Genomic DNA, 18,970 nt, shown 5'->3' with positions numbered 1-18,970 from the left:
ATTGCCATGTAGTATTCCATGGTATAGATAAACCACATCTTCTTGATCCATTCGTCCGTTGATGGACACTTAGGCTCTTTCCATGTTTTGGCTATTGTTGAGAGTGCTGCTATGAACATTGGGGTCCATGTGCCCCTATGCATCAGCACTCCTGTATCCCTTGGGTAAATTCCTAGCAGTGCTATTGCTGGGTCATAGGGGAGTTCTATTTTTAATTTTTTGAGGAACCTCCGTACTGTTTTCCAGAGGGGCTGCACCAGTTTACATTGCCACCAACAGTGTAGGAGGGTGCCTGTTTCTCCACATCCTCGCCAGCATCTGGAGTCCTCTGATTCGCTCATTTTAGCCACTCTGACTGGCGTGAGGTGGTATCTCAGTGTGGTTTTGATTTGTATTTCCCTGATGAGGAGGGATGCTGAGCATCGTTTCATGTATCTGTTGGCCATCTGGATGTCCTCTTTGGAGAAGTGTCTGTTCATATCTTCTGCCCATTTCTTCACTGGGTTGTTTGTTTTTCGTCACCTCATTCTTTCTACCTGCTCCTCAGTTTCTTTGACTATTTTGGTTGACAGTCCCTCTCTCCTTCCCCTCAATCATGTTTTGCCAGATAGCCTTCTTCTTAAATATATTTTCTGTGGGCGTATTATTTTTTTTCCCTCATAGTCTCAACTATTACTCATATGTGTACGACTCCTAGATCTGTATCCCCTTCCCTAAACTCTCTTTGGGATTCCATCCCAGAGTTCCAAACCCTGCTGTGGCCGGTGGGATGAGGCGGACCATAGGAGTCTTACCCAAGCTGGTGGTAAAATGTGCTTTCAGGTTTCTTTTCAGCCCTTTTATTCCACCTGCTCCCCCCCCCCCTTTTTTTTTTTTACTCTTCCTTTAACTGTTCTTCAACCCATTTGGCTGTTTTCATATCATTCTGGCTTCCTTTAGCCTGTGTTAAAACAAACAAGCTTAACTAACGCCAAATTGCCCCCCTCCGGTCATTTTATAACAAAAGCTCTCCCTTTCCCTCTGTTTTTGTCCTCACAAAATTTCCTTTTCAAGATTTCAAAGGAAACACTTATTGAGAAGATAATCACTATTTTCTTTTTCCTTTAAGGTATTTAACAGGCTAAATACCAAATATTTACATTTTAAATGTCAGCCTAATTGAGGAGTGGTCTATCTCTGCCTGGGAGAAGGAGGGGTGGTGGAAAGTGGTGAGGAGTCTGTTTGAAACCCTTAAGGTCTCTAACCTGAGAAATGGAAAAAAGAATAGCAAATAAAGCACTCCATTGAGAGGAACTGGGACTAATTCACCCACTTTCTTCCCCGGATCATCTGGAATTTCCTTAGGTGTTCATCCTGAGAACAGTGTAAGGGAATGAGAAGGCCAAAATTTAAGCAAGAACTCAGAAAAGTTAGACCGCTCAAGACCAAAAAAAAAAAAAAAAAAAAAAAAAAAAAAAAAAAATCATTCTCATCCCGCTGGTTTATATCCACATTCAGACTTTTAAAGGCACATTTTTACCTACAGCTATCCATTGAAACCACCCGAAGGGAAATTAGAAAGGAGAGGCATTGCAGTACCATTTCGGGTTCCTCCAAGGGCTTAGTGTTTATAACAGCAACAATTACCTCTGTAACAATTCCTCCAGGGTAGTTTTGTTTAAAGGTGCCTAACTTACGTACTTCACCCAACTTCTTTCAAAACTGTTCAGTCCTTCCCGGTGGAAGTTAAAATACTATCTGTATCTCAGCTCTCGTGCTGTACCAGCAAGGCAGTACCATGAAGGCATGCTTTTTACATCATGGGCACGTTGCTACGCACCTTGGCAGCAAGGTGCTTTAAAGAGGCCAAGAGCTCGTGCGTGCTGTGTGCCGAATTACCGGCCCTGCAACCTGTGCACGTAAGATGCTTTCTCCCTCCCTTTTGCACTAAAAACAACCCCCGGCCCCCCAACAAATCCAGCAGGCATCAAAACCGTCCGAGCGCCTGGGGAAAGCGCGCCAACCACACAAAGAAAAGGAGGGGGGCTACAGGGATTCAAAATCATTTCCCCAGGACGAACACCCTCCTGGACCTATCGGAGTTAACTGCGCGCTTGGTCGTAGCCAATAGACACAGTACTTCAGGTTCAGTTCCACCCTGAAGGCTGATGGACATCCGTGGCGTCCAATGAAACAGTGCGATGCTCAAGAATTAACCAATACATTCGGGAGGTGGGTGGAGTGTAGGCCAGGGGGTTGGCGGTGCCGTGTCATGGAGGCTCAGTCTCGCAGCAGCCATTGAAGGGGAAGGAACTGCGGGTGTGTGTGTGTGTGTGTATGTGTGTGTGCGCGCGCGCGTGTGTGCGTGTGAGTGCGCGCGAGTGTGTGGACAAGGAGGTGGGGGCAGTCGAGTTAGAGTCCCAACTCCTTGGACTCCATTTGCTATTCTCTTCTTTCTCCCCCACACCTATCTGGTGGTGGTGGGCGTTTATATTTGCTTTTCTTTTCATTCATTTCCACATCTTTTACAATTTAAGGGTTGGGGTAGTGGGAAAGGCAGGAGAGGGTAAGGGAAGGGAGGAGTAGCAGAAGAGCAGGAGGAGGACATGGAGATGAAGAAGAGGATTAACCTGGAGTTAAGGAACAGAGCCCCGGAGGAGGTGAGATGACTCAGCCCCCTCCCCTTCCCCACCAGACCTGTATTTGGAAGATCGGCTTTCTCGGGGTCCGAGTGGGTGTGTGAGGAGGGGTGTTGAATTAACCCCCACCCGGGGGTTACGGTTTGGGAAGAAATGTTCAATTTTAAGTGCTAAATCATTAAAATCTTCTACTTAAAAATGGCGAAGGGCTTAAGTTTCTAGGGGCGTTTTTGTGTGTGCCCGGGGGTTTAGCCTCCTTCAGCCCTCTGGGAGTCGGGAGTCCTGCCCCGGTGGGGGGCAGGAAGCGGGGTGTCGGGGGCTGCTCCGCCGCTTCGTTCCCTCCTCCTCCTCCTGGGGGCCGGTGGCGTGGGCGCGACCCCCCAGTCCCGCTTGCCCCCGCTGCAGCCATCGTCGCCTGAGAAGTTAGTCCAACTTTTCTGCAACGCTGCCAACTCTTTTTTTCTTTTTTTCGGGGGTTGCCCGCGGCCTCGAGGCCCCTGGGTGTCTGGCGTCGCGCCGGGCGCGGGCTGGGGTCCCTGGTGGAGCCCGCCGGCCGCCGGCTGCGCCCACTCCCCGGGGAAGCGGCGCGCGCCGCCCGCCGCCGGGCGGAATCTGGGTCAGCGGTCGGTGCCCCGGGCGCCGCTAAGTTTTGGGAGTCGTCGCGGAGAGCGGAGGTGGGGAGGGGACGCGAGGCATAATCCCTTCGGGCTCCCCGCGGTGTAATGCCACTCGGCGTGTCGTGTCGTAGCGGCCGCCACTCCGAATTTGATCCCGGGAGAAGGTTTCACGCAACTCAACACAGGGGCCGTAGTAGTTTTGTGCTGTAAAGCTGGGCTCGGCGAAACTAAATGATGCGCTCTTGCTGCCGTCGCCTCAGTTAAAGAGACGGGGTTGGGAGGGGCCACGTGAGGCGGGTCGCGGCCAACTTTTCGGGGGTCGGGCGGGAGGCGTTTCCGCCGCCTGCTAGAGGGCGCTTCCTCGGCGGCGCCTAGCCCTCCCCGCCCCGGGCGGAGGCGCCGGGAGCGCGGGCGGGGAGGCGACCCCCTGTCCCCGGGCGGAGTCCCCGCCCTGTCCGGGGTTTCCCGCGGGTCGGAGCTGCGGGTCGCGAGAGCGGGGCCCGTGGCCGCGAGGAAGCCCGCCCTTGACTGAGATCGCCGGGGCGAGCGTCGAGAGTCCTGTTACTTGCGGCCTCTGAAATAAACACGGGAGGTGGAGGAGGAGGACGTAGTTGTTCCCAGCAGGGGTGGGGGTGGTGCCTGCGGACCGCAGCGCCGGGGACCAGGGGACCCTTCGGTGGGCTGTGGCGGCATGCAGACTGGGAAACCGAGGTCTTTACGTACTTTTTTTTTTAAGTCCCCTTTTCTCTGAAGTTGGCAAAGGGCGGGGAGGAGGAAACAGTGTCGCTGCTATCATCCCAGAGAGAGCTGGGAGTTTTCTAGGGACGCATCTTTGGGGGCCTCGGGAAAACAAACAAACAAACAAACAAAAAACAGCTGCCGCTCAGAAGCACACGTGTAGATGCTCTTGTATGTCTTAGTTTGGAAACGTGACTTTGCTCCCCTGTCCCCCCTTTCATTTACCTTCCCTAGCCGTCGTAATTTCCTTGCCAATTTCGGGGAGTGCCGGATGTTGCCTTTTTGCTGCCTCGCCTTCCTCCCCTGTGGTGTAATAACGGTCTCTTGTGTTTGTATGGCTCTTTACAGTTGACAAAACATGTTTGTTTTTGTTATTTACCTTTCTCCTTCGAGGGACTTGTAAGGTGGATTGTATTGTTCTAGAATCCAAATTAGCAAACGGGAGTCCCGGGGCAGTGAAGTTACTTACTCAAGTGGAAGAACTGGTTTTCTGACACCAAATCTGGTGGCCCTCTCCCCTCCACTCAGCTGGACTAGGAGTCCGAAGATTTTTTGGGGTGGGGGGCGCGGGAGGGCACAGCTCTGTCATCCAAACTATGTGACGTTAGCCAAGTCATTCTTACCCTTCGGGCTTTGGCTTTCTTACCATTAAACAGGAGATCGTATGCCTTCTCTGGTCTCTGAAATAATTATGTCAAAGTCATATTCAACTAGAGAAGGTGGCATTCCTTGTTGCTAATTTTTAGCCCTCCAAATACTTCAAAAGCCAGGGTCTCCTGTGCCCCCCTTAAGATTAAGTCCTCTTAGGTCCACCCCAGCAAGTTTTGTTCTACAACTCTGACCTAATAGAGGATGCAGCCCCCCCCCCCCCCCCCCCCCCCGCCCCGCCACGATGGGGAGAAACAAAAATGCTACCTGAGTGTTACAGAGAAATAACATTTTGTCAAGGATGTATCATTCTGGGTGACGTTGTTTGGCCCCTCTAAGAGCCAGCTTTCTCAGAATGAGCTTTCTAACATTTCTTCATGAAGAGTAGTAAGGTATTTTGGAGTTATGGTGGCATTTAGCAACCCAAGACCAAGGAATTTAAACTGGAAACGTGAACAAAATAGTTTCCTTTCTTCTCCCTTATCTTTAGGGCAGCTCGCCTGAATCCTTTGTCGGGAGCCTAGGCGTCCCCTCACTGCGTAAATATATGCCCTGACGTGTAAAGTCCTTCTCATCAGGGGCAGAAGCAAGTTTTCACATGGGACCTTTTCCAAAGTTTTATTTTTTCTGCATCAGTGACTTGAACAGGCATTGAACTTCTTGGTCTGAGTTTCAATGTAAAAGGTTAACTTATAATGATACTTTAGATTGTATTTCAATTTTTGTTGGGGGATGAGAGAATGAAAAGGATCTGTGCGAGGGGATTGATGTGTGTGTGTGTTTTTTTAAAGTCTATTTTGTGAGAGAGAAGGCACGAGTGGGGGAGGGGAGAGGGAGAGGGAGAATCCCAAGCAGACTCTGCACTGACAGCAGAGCCCAAGGTGGGGCTCAAACCCACAAGCCACAAGATCATGACATGAGCCAAAGTCTGATGCTTAACTGACTGAGCCACCCAGGCACCCCAGGACAGATGATTTTAATGTTCATATTTCCAGTGTGTCAGGATCTAGATCTTTTGCTAAACAGACTGCAGAGTAAATAATCATTTATTTTCTGTCTTACAGGTGACAGAATTAGTCCTTGATAATTGCCTATGTGTCAATGGGGAAATCGAGGGCCTGAATGATACTTTTAAAAAACTAGAGTTTCTGAGTATGGCTAACGTGGAGCTAAGTTCACTGGCCCGGCTGCCCAGCTTAACTAAACTTCGAAAGGTAAGTTGGCATTAAGCTTGAAATCATCATACTTTTGAGGCCGGGGGCTAATGTGTCTAGGTTTTGGCCAAACGAAACGACCATTTTGCCTTTTAATTAGAAGTTTCCAAATTTCTAGAGATAAGGAAAAAGGTTATGTAGGATTTTGGAATCAGCTCTAATAATGCTTTTAGAAATTTAAATTTAATAACGAAATTGCTTTATGACATGAATTTGGATTTAATGTCTACTGAATATTTTTCTCTGAAACACAAAATCCAACTATAACACAACTGGAGCCAAACCTGGGTTATAAGCTTACTATGCAGGGGTTCTAATGAATTATCTGGTAACTGTAGGTGGGATTTTGGAAATTAATAATCTGTGACAGGTTTTTGAGGGCAGAGAGAACGACAACTGTTTTTCTTCTTCAAATGGGATAGATTTTGAAAATCTGATCCGCTCCAAGCCTTCACCATTGTTTGTTTTCTCTCCGCATTGAATATATAGTTGGAACTTAGTGACAATATAATTTCGGGAGGCTTGGAAGTCCTGGCAGAGAAATGTCCAAATCTTACCTACCTCAATCTGAGTGGAAACAAAATCAAAGATCTCAGTACAGTAGAAGCTCTGGTAAGTGGGAAGTCTCTGGACTTGCTCTTTTTTGGTTGATTTTCTGAGATTTGCTTCTGTTTTATTTTATTTTATTTATTGTTTTACAAATAGTTTATTGTCAAATTGGTTTCCATATAACACCCAGTGCTCATCCCCACAAGTGCCCTCCTCCATGCCCATCTCCCCCCTCCCCCCCACATCCATCAGTCCTCAGTTTGTTTCTCAGCATTCAAGAGTCTCTCATGGTTTGCCTCTCTCCCTCTCCCCCACCATTTCCCCCCTTCTTCTCCCCCTTGTTCCTCCGTCAAGTTCCTCCTAACCCTCCTATACGTGCAAACATATGATATTTGTCCTTCTCTGCCTGACTTATTTCGCTCAGCATAACACCCTCAAGGTCCATCCATGTTGCTACACATGGCCAGATTTCATTGTTTCTCATTGCCATGTTGCTTCTGTTTTATTGCTTTAGATTTCACTCTTTGAAACTTTTGAATTTCTTATATGTTTTGATCCAGATGGTTACTGCATTTTCTTCATCTAAAGATTTTTTTTAATGTTTATTCATTTTTGAGAGAGAGGGAGAGAGAGAGAGAGGGAGGGAGGGAGACTGGGCATGAGCAGGGGAGGGGCAGAGAGAGAGAGAGACATGGAATCCGAAGCAGGCTCCAGGCTCTGAGCTGTCAGCCCAGGGCCTGACGCAGGGCTTGAACACAGGGACCACGAGATCATGACCTGAGCTGAAGTTTGATGCTTCACCGACTGAGCCACCCAGGTGCCCCTGCTGCTCTGATTTTTAAAAAGCTTGGGAGGCGGTCAAAACTGTTGACAATAAGCTTGACTAGAGTTAAGCCAACCACTATATTGCTGTTGTCTATTTATGCACGTATTTTGTCAACAAAATCATTCTGATTCCAAATATGCGTGAATCAATTCTGGCTCGTGAATGAAAAAGAAATGATACAGTATTTCAACTCTTGAAATGTAAGCTTTAACGTTTTACTTTTCCAGCAAAATCTTAAGAATTTGAAAAGCCTTGACTTGTTTAACTGTGAGATCACGAACCTGGAGGATTACAGAGAAAGTATTTTTGAACTGCTGCAGCAAATCACCTACTTAGATGGATTTGATCAAGAGGACAACGAGGCACCGGACTCAGAAGAGGAGGATGATGAGGGTAATCATCCTTATGCCTGTAAATATAGCCTCCAGTCTAGCCGTGTCACTTAGATTGGGCCTGGGTATTTAGATGTTGGGGAAAAAATTCTTTTAGAAGAAAAATTAAAAAAACTCAAACACTAATCCTGTATTTCTCCTTTAAGATTTCTGATAGTTGATGATTTACGTATTATTTATTATGATAGTATCAAGCTCCGAGAAGTTTTACATCTGTAAAAGCAATGTAACCACCACCTAATAAAAGTGGCAACTTTTAAAATAGTGCTTTTTTTAAAAAAAGGAACCATTCCTTGCCGTGTTATCTGTAATAGCCAAGAAATAGAAACAACCCAAATGGCCTATCAACTGATGGAAAAACAAAATGTGATATGTCTGTGCCATAAAATATTATTCTGTCATAAGAATGAGTGGGGCGCTGATACATGCTATAGCATTGAAAACATTCTGTGAAGTGAAAGAAGCCAGACAAAAGGCCACATTTTGTGACTTCATTTATTTTTATTTTTTTAAATGTTTTATTTATTTCTAGGAGAGAGAGACAGCGTGAGCAGGGGAGGGTCAGAGAGAGAGGGAGTCACAGACTGAAACAGGCTCCAGGCTCCGAGCTGGCAGTCAGCACAGAGCCCGACGCGGGGCTCGAACCCATGAACCGCGAGATCATGACCTAAGCGAAAGTCGGAAAGTCGGACGCTTAACCGACTAAGCCACCCAGGCGCCCCTTGTGACTTCATTTATATGACATGTCCGGGATAGGCATGTTCTCAGCAGATTAGAATAGTGGTCACCAGGGCTGGGGGAGAGGAGACTGGGGAGTGACTATAAATGTGTGTGGGTTTTTTTGAGGGGTGATGGAACTGTTCTAGAATTAGATAGTGAACATACATTTTTGGTTAAATGGGTGACTGACAGATCCCCATATGACAGAATGGATCTTATTAGTTATGGGATACTGTTTGTTATTCTTTGTTGAAAAGTGTTTTTTGTTTTTAAGTTTATTTATTTTGAGAGAGAGTACATGAGAGAGTGCAAGCAGGGGAGGGGCAGAGAGAGAGAGAGAAAATCCCAAGCAGGCTCTGTGCCAACCACAGAGCACAATATGGGGGCTCCATCTCATGAATCTTGAGATTATGACCTGCTCAAAGGAAAGACCTCATAAAAGTTTTTTACTGTAAAGGGGTGCCTGGAGGGGCTCAGTCGGATAAGTATCTGACTTTGGCTCAGGTCGTGATCTCAAGGTTCATGGGTTTGAGCCCCGCGTCGGGCTCTCTGGCTGTCAGCAGGGAGCTTGCTTGGGACCCTCTGTCCACGCCTCTCCCTCCCCTCCCCCTCCTCTGCTCACGCTCCCTGTCTCTCAAGAATAAATAAACGTTAAAAAATTTTAAAAAGTTTTTTGCTCTAAAAAGAAGTTTGATGGATGAACAATGTTAGAAAATGACGGAATGGGATGATAGGTAAACAGGCCTTGAAGTGCCCACAGGGCAAAACAAACTTTAGTTCACGTAACGTTGTGTGGGAGACATTTCAATATTTAGAAACCGTATTTCTCAAAGAGTCGATGAGAATATCACAAAGGGAAGTCTTTAAAAAAAAGAACATCACCCTGAGATACCTTCCACTTTGAGGCGATTGGGTCAACAGCAAAAATAGGATCGGCTCACTAGCAAGAAACCTTTAGCCCGTCCATTTGCTCATCTTCCCAACTGTTTTTAAAGATGGAGATGAAGATGATGAAGATGAAGAGGAACATGAAGCTGGTCCACCTGAAGGCTATGAGGAGGAGGAGGAAGAGGAGGAGGAGGAGGAGGAGGAGGAAGACGAAGCAGGCTCAGAACTGGGAGAGGAAGAGGAAGTGGGCCTCTCCTACTTGATGAAAGAAGAAATCCAGGTGAATTAGGCGCTTTTCCCCTGCCCTGCAAACCGTGTAGGCCTCAGGCCAAGTCCTGAAGTAGCAAGTCGTGTCGGAATCTGAAAGTTGTTCCTAACTTGTGGGTCTGCATGTATCTGTGTGCCTGTCCTTCCCCCTCACCCCCTGCAGTCCCCCAGCCCACACTGCATGCAGACGATCACACACACCTGGGGATTTCACCACCCAGCTCGCTTTCAAAACCTCTCTGCCCTCGGTGGCATGGAATGGCTGAGAACATTTTACAAAAGTTTCTTTTATAAATGCAGCTTCCGCATTTATGAAGCAGAGATTATACCAACCTCTTCGGATTATTTTAAGGATCTGACAAAGTGATACCCATGAAGGATCTGGTCCCTGGCATGTCATGGGCCCCCAAGAAGACTTTTCTTTCCCCTAATCATTCCTTGCTCATGGTTTTGTAGCAGCTTTCCAAACGGTGTCTCTGAGTAGTGTTTCCACACAGGTGTATGGTCCGCGGGGTATGCCTGGCTGCTCGGAATGCCAGTGTGATCGTGTCCCCGGGCAGCCAGAATCACCGGGTTGCCCTGTTGCCACCAATATATACAGGGCCCAGCGCTTCAACGCCAACCGCCCCCCCCCACCTCTTCTCCCTCAGTACAAACTGAACTGGCCACCAGGCTACTTCTTGCCTTTCTGTCTGTAGACACACTGTTGACTCTCTCCGCAGGGACTTTCCACCCATGCTCTCTGGCGAACTCTATTTCCTTTCTTACTGAGGGAAACAGAGGTACAGTAAAGCTGGTGAAGTACACGGGTTTTATGTACAAGCTCGTGAGCTTTCACTTAGGTATCTATCCCCCTGACCGCCACCCAAACCAGGCATTGTAAACTCTTTAGACGCTTGGTCCTGGAGTTGCCCCATTATTGAAGCTGTCTCTAAGTTTTCTGAGACGACCGCTTCTTCCCCCGTTACCTTTGAACCTTGATTAGGGTTCCATTGCCTGTAGGCACTTATTGCAAAAACTTGTTTATTTGGCCACTTTCACCCAGATGGTGAGCTCCTCAAGGGCATGGTCATTTCACTTTGTGTCTCAGCGTCTGGTATCTTGACGGGAACGTAGTAAGCTCGCAGGAAACGTCAGTTGACTCGAACAAATGATCTTCAGCCCCTGGGAATTATTTTCTCCAAATGTTTTTAAGTTATTGTTTTGTGTTAATAATTCAAAGTTTTTTATTATTAAAAATGATGTCTCTTGATTTAGGCTAGAAATTGTTAGTATTCTTTGTTTTCCTAATGACCTTTACATTGGTTAGATAGATAATATCACTGATTGATGATAATTTTTCTCTGATATCATTTTATTTTTATTTATTTATTTTTGGGGGGGAGGAGCATAGAGAGGGAGAGAGGGAATCTCAAGTAGGCTCTGTGCTACCAACACGGAGTCCATCCTGGGACTTGATTTCACAAACCAGGAGATCACAGCCTGAGCCAAAATCAAAAGTCAGGTGCTTAACCGACTGAGCCATCCAGGCACCCCTAGTAGTTTAAAAATGATTTAAACATTTTTTTTAATGCTTATTTATTTTTGAGATAGAGAGAGACAGAGGCAAGCAGAGGAAGGGCACACAGATTCCGAAGTGGGTTCCAGGCTTCAAGCTGTCAGCACTGAGCCTGATGGGGGCTCAAACTCCCAAACCATGAGATCGTGACCTGAGCTAAAGTCGGATGCTCAACTGACCGAGCCACCCAGGCGTCTGCCCCTAAAAGTGACTTTGAACTGGGGCGCCTGGGTGGCTCAGTCTGTTAGGTGTCAGACTCTTGGTTTTGGCTCAGGTCACGATCTTGCAGTTCATGAGTTTGAGCCCTCTGCCAGGCTCTGGTGGCATGGAGCCATGCATCTCTCTTTCTCAAAATAAATGAACATTAAAAAAAAGAATAAAAAATAAAAAAGGCTTGGGGCGCCTGGGGGGCTTAGTCGGTTAAGCGTCCGACTTTCGCTTAGGTCATGATCTCGCGGTTCATGGGTTCGAGCCCCACGTCGGGCTCTGTGCTGACTGCCAGCTCAGAGCCTGGAGCCTGTTTCAGTCTGTGACTCCCTCTCTCTCTGACCCTCCCCTGCTCACGCTGTCTCTCTCTCTCTCTCTCCTAGAAATAAATAAAATATTTAAAAAAAAATAAAAAAAGGCTTAAACATATGAATCAACTTTTAAAAGTTTATTTATTTATTTTTGAGGGAGGGAGGGAGAAGGAGACAGAGAGAGAAGGAGGGAGAAGGAGAGAAAGGCAGAGAATGAATAAATGAATCCCAAGCAGGCTCAGAGCCTGAGCCAAAATCAAGAATCAGATACTTGGGGCGCCTGGGTGGGTCAGTTAGTTTAGCATCCAGCTTTGGCTCAGGTCATGATACCAGAGTTGAGCCCCACGTCGGACTCTATGTTGACAGCTCAGAGCCTGGAGCCTGCTTCGGATTGTGTGTCTCCCTCTTTGCCCCTCCCCCTGCTCATGCTGTCTCTCAAAAATAAATAAAATGTTAATTAAAAATAAAAGAGTCAGATACCTAACCGACTGAGCCACTCAGGTGCCCCATGAATCAATTAGTTTAACCACATTTTGTTTAAAACAGAATTGAGAGAAGTAGTTACCTTTTGAGAGCTGGGCTTTTCTAAATTAATCAAGAATACATGTGATCAGTATCTCCACTGTTTTTTTAAAAATTGCAAATATTTAAATATCCTCATTTATCATTCTTCACAGATTGGAGGTATTTAAAATGTGTCCCTTGTCTTTCCTTCTCTTTATTTCTTCCCCTTCCCCTCCCCTCCCCTCCTCTTCCCTGTCCTCTCTCTCCTCTACCCTTCTCTCTTCCTTTCTTTTCTCCTTTAGTTTACGGGTCTAGGTTCTCCTGATTTTTATTGTGGTTCCTTTCTGTCCTGTTTGCTCCCCCATCTTTTCCTTCTGCCTCTCGTAGCTTCGTGATGCTCTGGTGTAGAATGCTTTCCAGTATTTGAATTGCTTGTATAAGGTTGATTTCTGACCTGAGTGCTGTGCCGGTGAGTTTCTCAGGGGATCCTAGCTACATGCTGGGAAATTAGGTTCTGTTTAGTATTTCTAGACACTAGTGGGGCTGTGGATGCTGTGAAAAGGATGGGTTGTACACACTTTCCTTAAATACCCAGCAATTCTTGACATTTGCCAATTAAAGTATTTTTTTAATGTTTATTTATTTTTGAAAGAGATAGGGAGTGAGTGGGGAGGGGCAGAAAGAGGGGAGACACAGAACCCAAAGCAGGTCCCGCATTGTCAGCACAGAGCCCGATGTGGGGCTTGAACCCACGAACCATGAGATTATGAACTGAGCCAAAGTCGGATGCTTAACTGACTGATCCACCCAGGCACCCTGCCAATTAAAGTATTTTTTTTTTAATGTTTTATTTATTTGTGTGTGTGAGAGAGAGAGACAGTGTGAGCAAGGGAGGGTCAGAGAGAGAGGGAGATACAGAATCAGAAACCGGCTCCAGGCTCTGAGCTAGCTGTCAGCACAGAGCCTGATGCGGGGCTCGAATCCACGAACTGTGAGATCATGACCTGAGCTGAAGTCGGACACTTAACTGACTGAGCCCCCCCAGGCGCCCCAGTATTTTTAAGGAGCAGTAAACTTTTGTGGGGCTGGAGGGGAGGCCCTAGATTGGTTTCATTTTTTTTCAAACATACAGTTGAACTCAACAGTTTGGAACATGGCAGTAAGTGTGAAAGGCCTGAGTAGCCAATACAAAGTAACCAAAGACAAAAGGTCTTTGTAAGAGAGAGCTTAAGCTGTTATTCCAAACCTGTTTCCTCTTTTATATTCAAGTCTCTAATCTTATTGATCTATTTTCTGAATCCATAACAAATTAAAACTGAAGTAGTAACCTACTGGAAAGAGAAGGCATGAAAACTAGGAAAAGATACAATTAAAAGTGGAGGCCAGGGTCATTTGTAAAAGGGTGAAAAAGTGGTTAAACTAAAAAAAAAAAGTTATGTTTCAAGGCTATGTTCACAGCTTAGCTATTCTGAACAGCTCCTTCCACAAGACTTGTATATCAAGTTTTGTGATTTTATTAATATTGCTGTTTTGATGTGTAGATTTTTAGATGTAGAAGGAACTTTTAGATCTTTCTAGATGAATATTCTTTCTGTTAATTGGAAAACAGGTCCAGGGGCACCTGGGTGGCTCAGTCAGTTAAGCGTCCAACTCTGGCTCAGGTGATGATCTCACAGTTTGTGAGTTCGAGACCCGCCTCAGGCTCTGTGCTGACAGCTCAGAGCCTGGAGCCTGCTTCAGATTCTGTATCTCCATCTCTCTCTCTGCCCTTCCCCCACTCACGCTCTGTCTCTCTCAAAAATAAACAAACATTTAAAAAAATGAACAACAACAAAAAAAGGGAAACTGAGGTCCAGAGAGATTAAGTGACTTATTCAATGCATATAACTACGTTGGGGCTAGGATTCTCACTCTGTAAAATAGAGGACCTTTCTCTGAAATAGTCTAAAGTTACTGTGTCCATTATAGTAGCCACCAGAGATATTTGGTTATTTAAGTTAAAAAAAAATAAAATGAAAAATTCTCTTCCTCATTTGTACTGGTCACATTTTATTTTTTCAATTTATTTCATTTCTTTTTTAAGATTTTTTTTATTTTTAAGTAATCTCTACCCCCATCATGGGGCTTGAACTCACAACGGCAAGATCAGGAGTTGCATGCTCTAGGGTCCCTGGGTGGCTCAGTCTATTAGGTGTCCGACTTTTGGTCTTGGTTCATATCATTATGTCACAGTTTGTGGGTTTGAGCCTGGCATTGGGCTCCGTGCTGACAGTGTGGAGCCTGCTTGGGATTCTCTCTTCCCCTTTCTCTCCCTGTTCTGCTTGCATTCTCTCTCTCTCTTTCTCAATGGATAAATACACTTAAAAAAAAAAAAAAAGTTGCTTGGTCTGCTGACTGAGCCAGCCAGGCACTTGGTCACATTTTAAATACTCCGTAGCCACATGTGGACAGCGCAGATACAGAACATTTCCATTGTTGCAGAAAGTTCTTTTGAACAGTGCTGGTCTAAAACATAACTTATTTTTCGTAAAGAAACTAGATTTAGTTGGGTTCTTAGAAAACACTTAGGTAAGTTAGGCGGAGACTGTCAGACCATAGAATATCATTTTTGTGCTCTTGTTGGAATGTATTACTAGCAAACAGTGTAAAATATGGGTCATGGCTTTTTATTCTCAAACTGAATATTTGATTTCTAAGGATGAAGAAGATGATGATGACTATGTTGAAGAAGGGGAAGAAGAGGAAGAGGATGGTGAGTTACGTGAGCCACTAAAGAAACCCTAACATTCAAGTTACAGCTATTATTCATATACTTTAAAGAATGAGTCTGTAATTCAAATTATAATTGATATCTTTGGTTTTGATCTCTCACGGTACCAGAGATTTGATACCGTGATACCGTGATTGATATTCGGTACCGTGATTTGATCTCTCATGGTAACAGAGCACTGTGAGAGGTATGACACCTTTTTATTTCTTATAAAGTTGACTTAAGTAATCTCTATATTCAACATGGGGCTCAAACTTATGACCTTGGTTGGGATCAAGAGTCTTATGCTCCTTGTACCGAGCCAGCCAGGCACCCCTAAAACCCTTTTAAAAGAGTAATTTTCTCAGGGCATTCAGTAATTTCATTAAAAAAAATAGCTTGTAACACTTATTTTTATTAAAAACAATTTTTTTAATATTGATTTGGAGTACGCACGTGCGTGGGGGCAGGGTGGAGAGAGAGGGAGACACAGAATCGGAAACAGGCCCCAGGCCCTGAGCTAGCTGTCAGCACAGAGTCTGACGCAGAGCTCGAGCCCACAAACCGTGAGATCATGACCTGATCCGAAGTCGAATGCTCAACCAACTGTGCCACCCAGGCACCGCTCTTAAGATTTATTTTTAAAGAAGAGATAATGGGAGCTTGAGCCTTAGTTTATTTTTCTTAAGTCTTTCATTTTGAAGAGAGTGAAGCCTTATCTCTAGGAGAAGAGCAGTGGCATTCTCAAAGGATGCTCTCCAGTATTCTTTACCTAGGTCTTTCCAAATTAATTTAAAAATTCACTAATAATTCTTCTTGATCTATACTTCATAATTTGGCCACCAGGGGGCACAGCAAGCTGTCATTCTTTACGGATTTCTGTCCGAAGTACTTTTAATACACTGCAATTGAAAGATTTTTCAGAGAGGACACTTGAACCTGTATTTTTTTTTTTTATGCCATTAGGTTTTCACTAAGATTCAAAACTTTGTAATTGACCAAGTATTCATTTGTTAAAATTGAGCACTTTACAATTTCCCCTTCACTCTTCTTTCAGAAGAAGAGGGACTTCGAGGGGAAAAAAGGAAACGGGATGCTGAAGATGATGGAGACGAAGACGACGACTAGATCATTCTAAGACCAGATTCCCTAGAGGTCCTGGCTGTGCAATAGAGTGATCACATCTTCTTTGTTTCTTCATGTACCATAGTGAACCCTCCAGAAAATAACCCGTAACTTTTTATAGGAAAAGTGTGGTTTTACTATTTTTGCCTTATCATTCCAAATAAGATTTACTAGTCTGTTAATGATCATACTGTATGTAGAGAAAAAATTTTCATTGAGCCCATTGTGAAATTCCCTAGCAATTGATTTAGAATCTTCATTTTTCTCATTCAAGCTCACTGTATTAGTTATTTTTAGCTCCTAATTAAAACATGATCACTTTTACACAGGCGTAGTTTGGTGCATTTCATTCATAAGGTTTTAAAGTTATTTATAGTTAACTGAAATCATGGTCAGCTGGAATATGAAATGAAGTCTCTTGAATGAGAAGTTGGTTATTTTTTTAGAGGTGACCCAGAGACCTTTAGTTTGAAGGCAATGACTTCTTTTTTTTTTTTTTGGATGCTTTTTTGTGACTTGAGTAGCTTGGAAAGTAGGAGCAGAATAGTAAAGGTTCTACTCAACAGTATAATTTATGGCTTTTGTGGAGGCTTCTGAAACCTTTTCAAGTCAGGTGACTAAAGATTGTGTTGTTGAAGGAAAATTGCTTGCACAAAGCTCAGAGACATGCGGGTGAGCCCCCCCTTTTTTTTTTCAAGCTGAAGATCACAACATGCAGAGGGGTTGGTTATTTTGGTTTGTTTTTAAATGCATTCTTTCTTTTCCTCTCAGAAATTCCTTTATGATCACTTTCATTTCTTGTTTCACTCCTCTCCTTCTGTCTCAAAAAAAAAAAAAAAAAAAAAAGTTGGGAGCCTTCTGTGATACCCAGGAAAGCCTTTAGTTTTTTATACCTCAGCCACCTTTTCAGACTTCTGTTTCAAACAAGCTAAGTGAAAGAAACTGAGTACTTTCTGAGATATGAATATTATTACCAGTACACTTTTATGCAACAGGTCCTGCTTACTGTAAGTCATTTTTCATTGACAAGATGTACAGATTGTATTATTAGGATGAAGGGAAAAAAAGCAGAGGAGGCTTTTGGAAGCAGCAGTAATATTCCTCAAAAGTCAGAACAATTGCCTGTTGATAATGAATGAGATGTTCAAGTCAAATTTTCAAGTTCGCTTCCCAAATGATTTAGATACCACACTGCAAAGTATTTCTAACTTTTCTGAGTAGAACCTTTAATTATTCTTCCTATAGTTTTAAGGAATTACCAGATAGAGCTTTTAATTGGAGTATACTGGGCAGTTGGAAAATATTTGAAACTAAATCAATATTAAAAATTAAGATTTGGTTTCAAGTGGATGTCCATTAAAAATCGAAAAATATTTTGGGACGAACCACATGTTTCTACATATGGCTACTAAATATAATAACGATAGACAAGTACATCCCTGTTTTTATTGTGGAGGCTCCGTGGTCAAGGCCATTGCTTTTGCAATCTTGGCCATCTAAATGTTTTTCCACTTTGTTTTGGATATCTGGAAGTGTTTTTAAAGTTAGCATCAGCAAATTAATTGAAGTAACTGGGACACATGTAAATTACTGAGTGAAGAACTGGTTCTTTTTTAGTTTCAAATGTATGACTTGGGGTTTTAGAGTAAAAATTACGAAGTTATTTGTGGGTAAACTAACAAAGGTGCACCAGTGACTGAAATAAACTCATGGAATAAGTTTCATGGGGGAGTTAGGTGGGGGGAGAGGGATTGGAATTTCCAAAAGGCTAACATTTTACTCCTTTTTAACATTTGAAATGCTCTGTTGTAGTCCCGAAGAATTCTCATCACATAGTATATGCCAGACTATAAAATACTTATTTTTAAAATGAAATCTATATATTGACTTTCTTATCAATCATCTTACTGTGCAATCGAAATTAGAGTTCTTTGGTTTGAAAACAACATTTGGAGCCTCCAAATGACTTTTTAAGACTTATTTAGCTTTGTGGGTGGTATTTTCATGCAAATAAGTAAGGGTGGGTTTTATATTTTGTAGAAGTTTTTGGTCCTATTTTAATGTTCTTTGTATGCCGGTATGTATATAGTGTGTTAAATTCCTCAAAACTGTCCTTAAAAAAAAAAAAACTTTGAAGTTAATACTTTTGTGCAACTGTGTTTTGAATAAAGCCATGACAGTGTTAAAAACAAACAAAATGCAGCACTCCTGATTTTTCTTTTGTTTCTGACTGTTCCCTGATTTGTTTTTTCCTTCTGTGACTGATGTAACTTAAAAGTTTTTGAAATTGAATTGCTTCAAATAAATGGAAGATCTGTTGTTAATCTGTTTCAGCATATGACATTCACTGTTTGAAAGCCACCATTGGGGGCTTTGAATGTCTTTTTAAAAACAAAACAGCTGGAAAGTTCTCAAACACTTGAACGTCCTATGAGTCATTACAATGTAATAGTTTAACTCAACAGCTGCCTTATTTATTCACTTTTGTCCAAGAAGCAGAAGAAATTCTGGATTTCTTTAACTTCCCTTTTGCAGTTGCAAATTGAGCCACTACTATTTGTATTTTGATTTGAAGTAATAAACTTTGTTTCTGACAGTTGACGCAACTTATCCATAGTTAACTAAAGTGATTGTAAACCTATCATACACCAATAGTTTTTTAAAGTGAATCCCAAGTTTTCATTTATACTGTATAGTGTTTATTTTCAGAATCCTTAAGATAATATGATACAAACATAACTCTCTCGTGTTTACCTTGAGTAAATCAAACCTGAACCAATATTTTTTCCCACTCTCTTTTGGTTATCCAGTGATAAGTGATTTTTAACATGTTTCATTTGTAGACAGCTCTGGAATGTGTCTTATAAAGTCAAGGCACACGCATGTCATGTTTTTTTTTTTTAATGTTTTATTTATTTCTAGGAGAAAGAGAGAGACAGCGCGAGCAGGGGAGGGTCAGAGAGAGAGGGAGTCACAGACTGAAACAGGCTCCAGGCTCCGAGCTGGCAGTCAGCACAGAGCCCGACGCGGGGCTCCAAC

General features: G+C 43.6%; 1 protein-coding gene across 3 annotated transcripts; it reads left to right on the top strand.

Annotated features, from left to right (window-relative positions):
- Positions 1-2,249: 2,249 nt before the first annotated feature.
- Positions 2,250-17,579, top strand: ANP32E (acidic nuclear phosphoprotein 32 family member E). Of its 3 annotated transcripts, none has more exons than XM_039246346.1 (7): positions 2,253-2,639; positions 5,686-5,835; positions 6,325-6,447; positions 7,438-7,603; positions 9,318-9,490; positions 14,755-14,809; positions 15,867-17,579. In XM_039246346.1, exons 1-7 carry the CDS (start codon positions 2,586-2,588, stop codon positions 15,932-15,934), a joined length of 789 nt encoding a protein of 262 aa, XP_039102277.1. In that variant the 5' UTR covers positions 2,253-2,585; the 3' UTR covers positions 15,935-17,579. The 3 variants fall into 3 exon arrangements, with proteins under 3 accessions (XP_039102278.1, XP_039102277.1, XP_039102276.1); XM_039246345.1 differs by having other exon boundaries at positions 2,254-2,639; positions 15,864-17,579; XM_039246347.1 differs by lacking the exons at positions 7,438-7,603; positions 14,755-14,809; positions 15,867-17,579 and having other exon boundaries at positions 2,250-2,639; positions 9,318-9,473.
- The last annotated feature ends 1,391 nt before the right edge of the window (positions 17,580-18,970 follow it).

The sequence above is a fragment of the Hyaena hyaena genome, unplaced genomic scaffold (assembly GCF_003009895.1).
Source record: "Hyaena hyaena isolate Hyena2069 unplaced genomic scaffold, ASM300989v1 scaffold_284, whole genome shotgun sequence".
NCBI lineage: Eukaryota > Metazoa > Chordata > Mammalia > Carnivora > Hyaenidae > Hyaena > Hyaena hyaena.
This window is presented reverse-complemented; position numbering and strand designations above follow the sequence as displayed.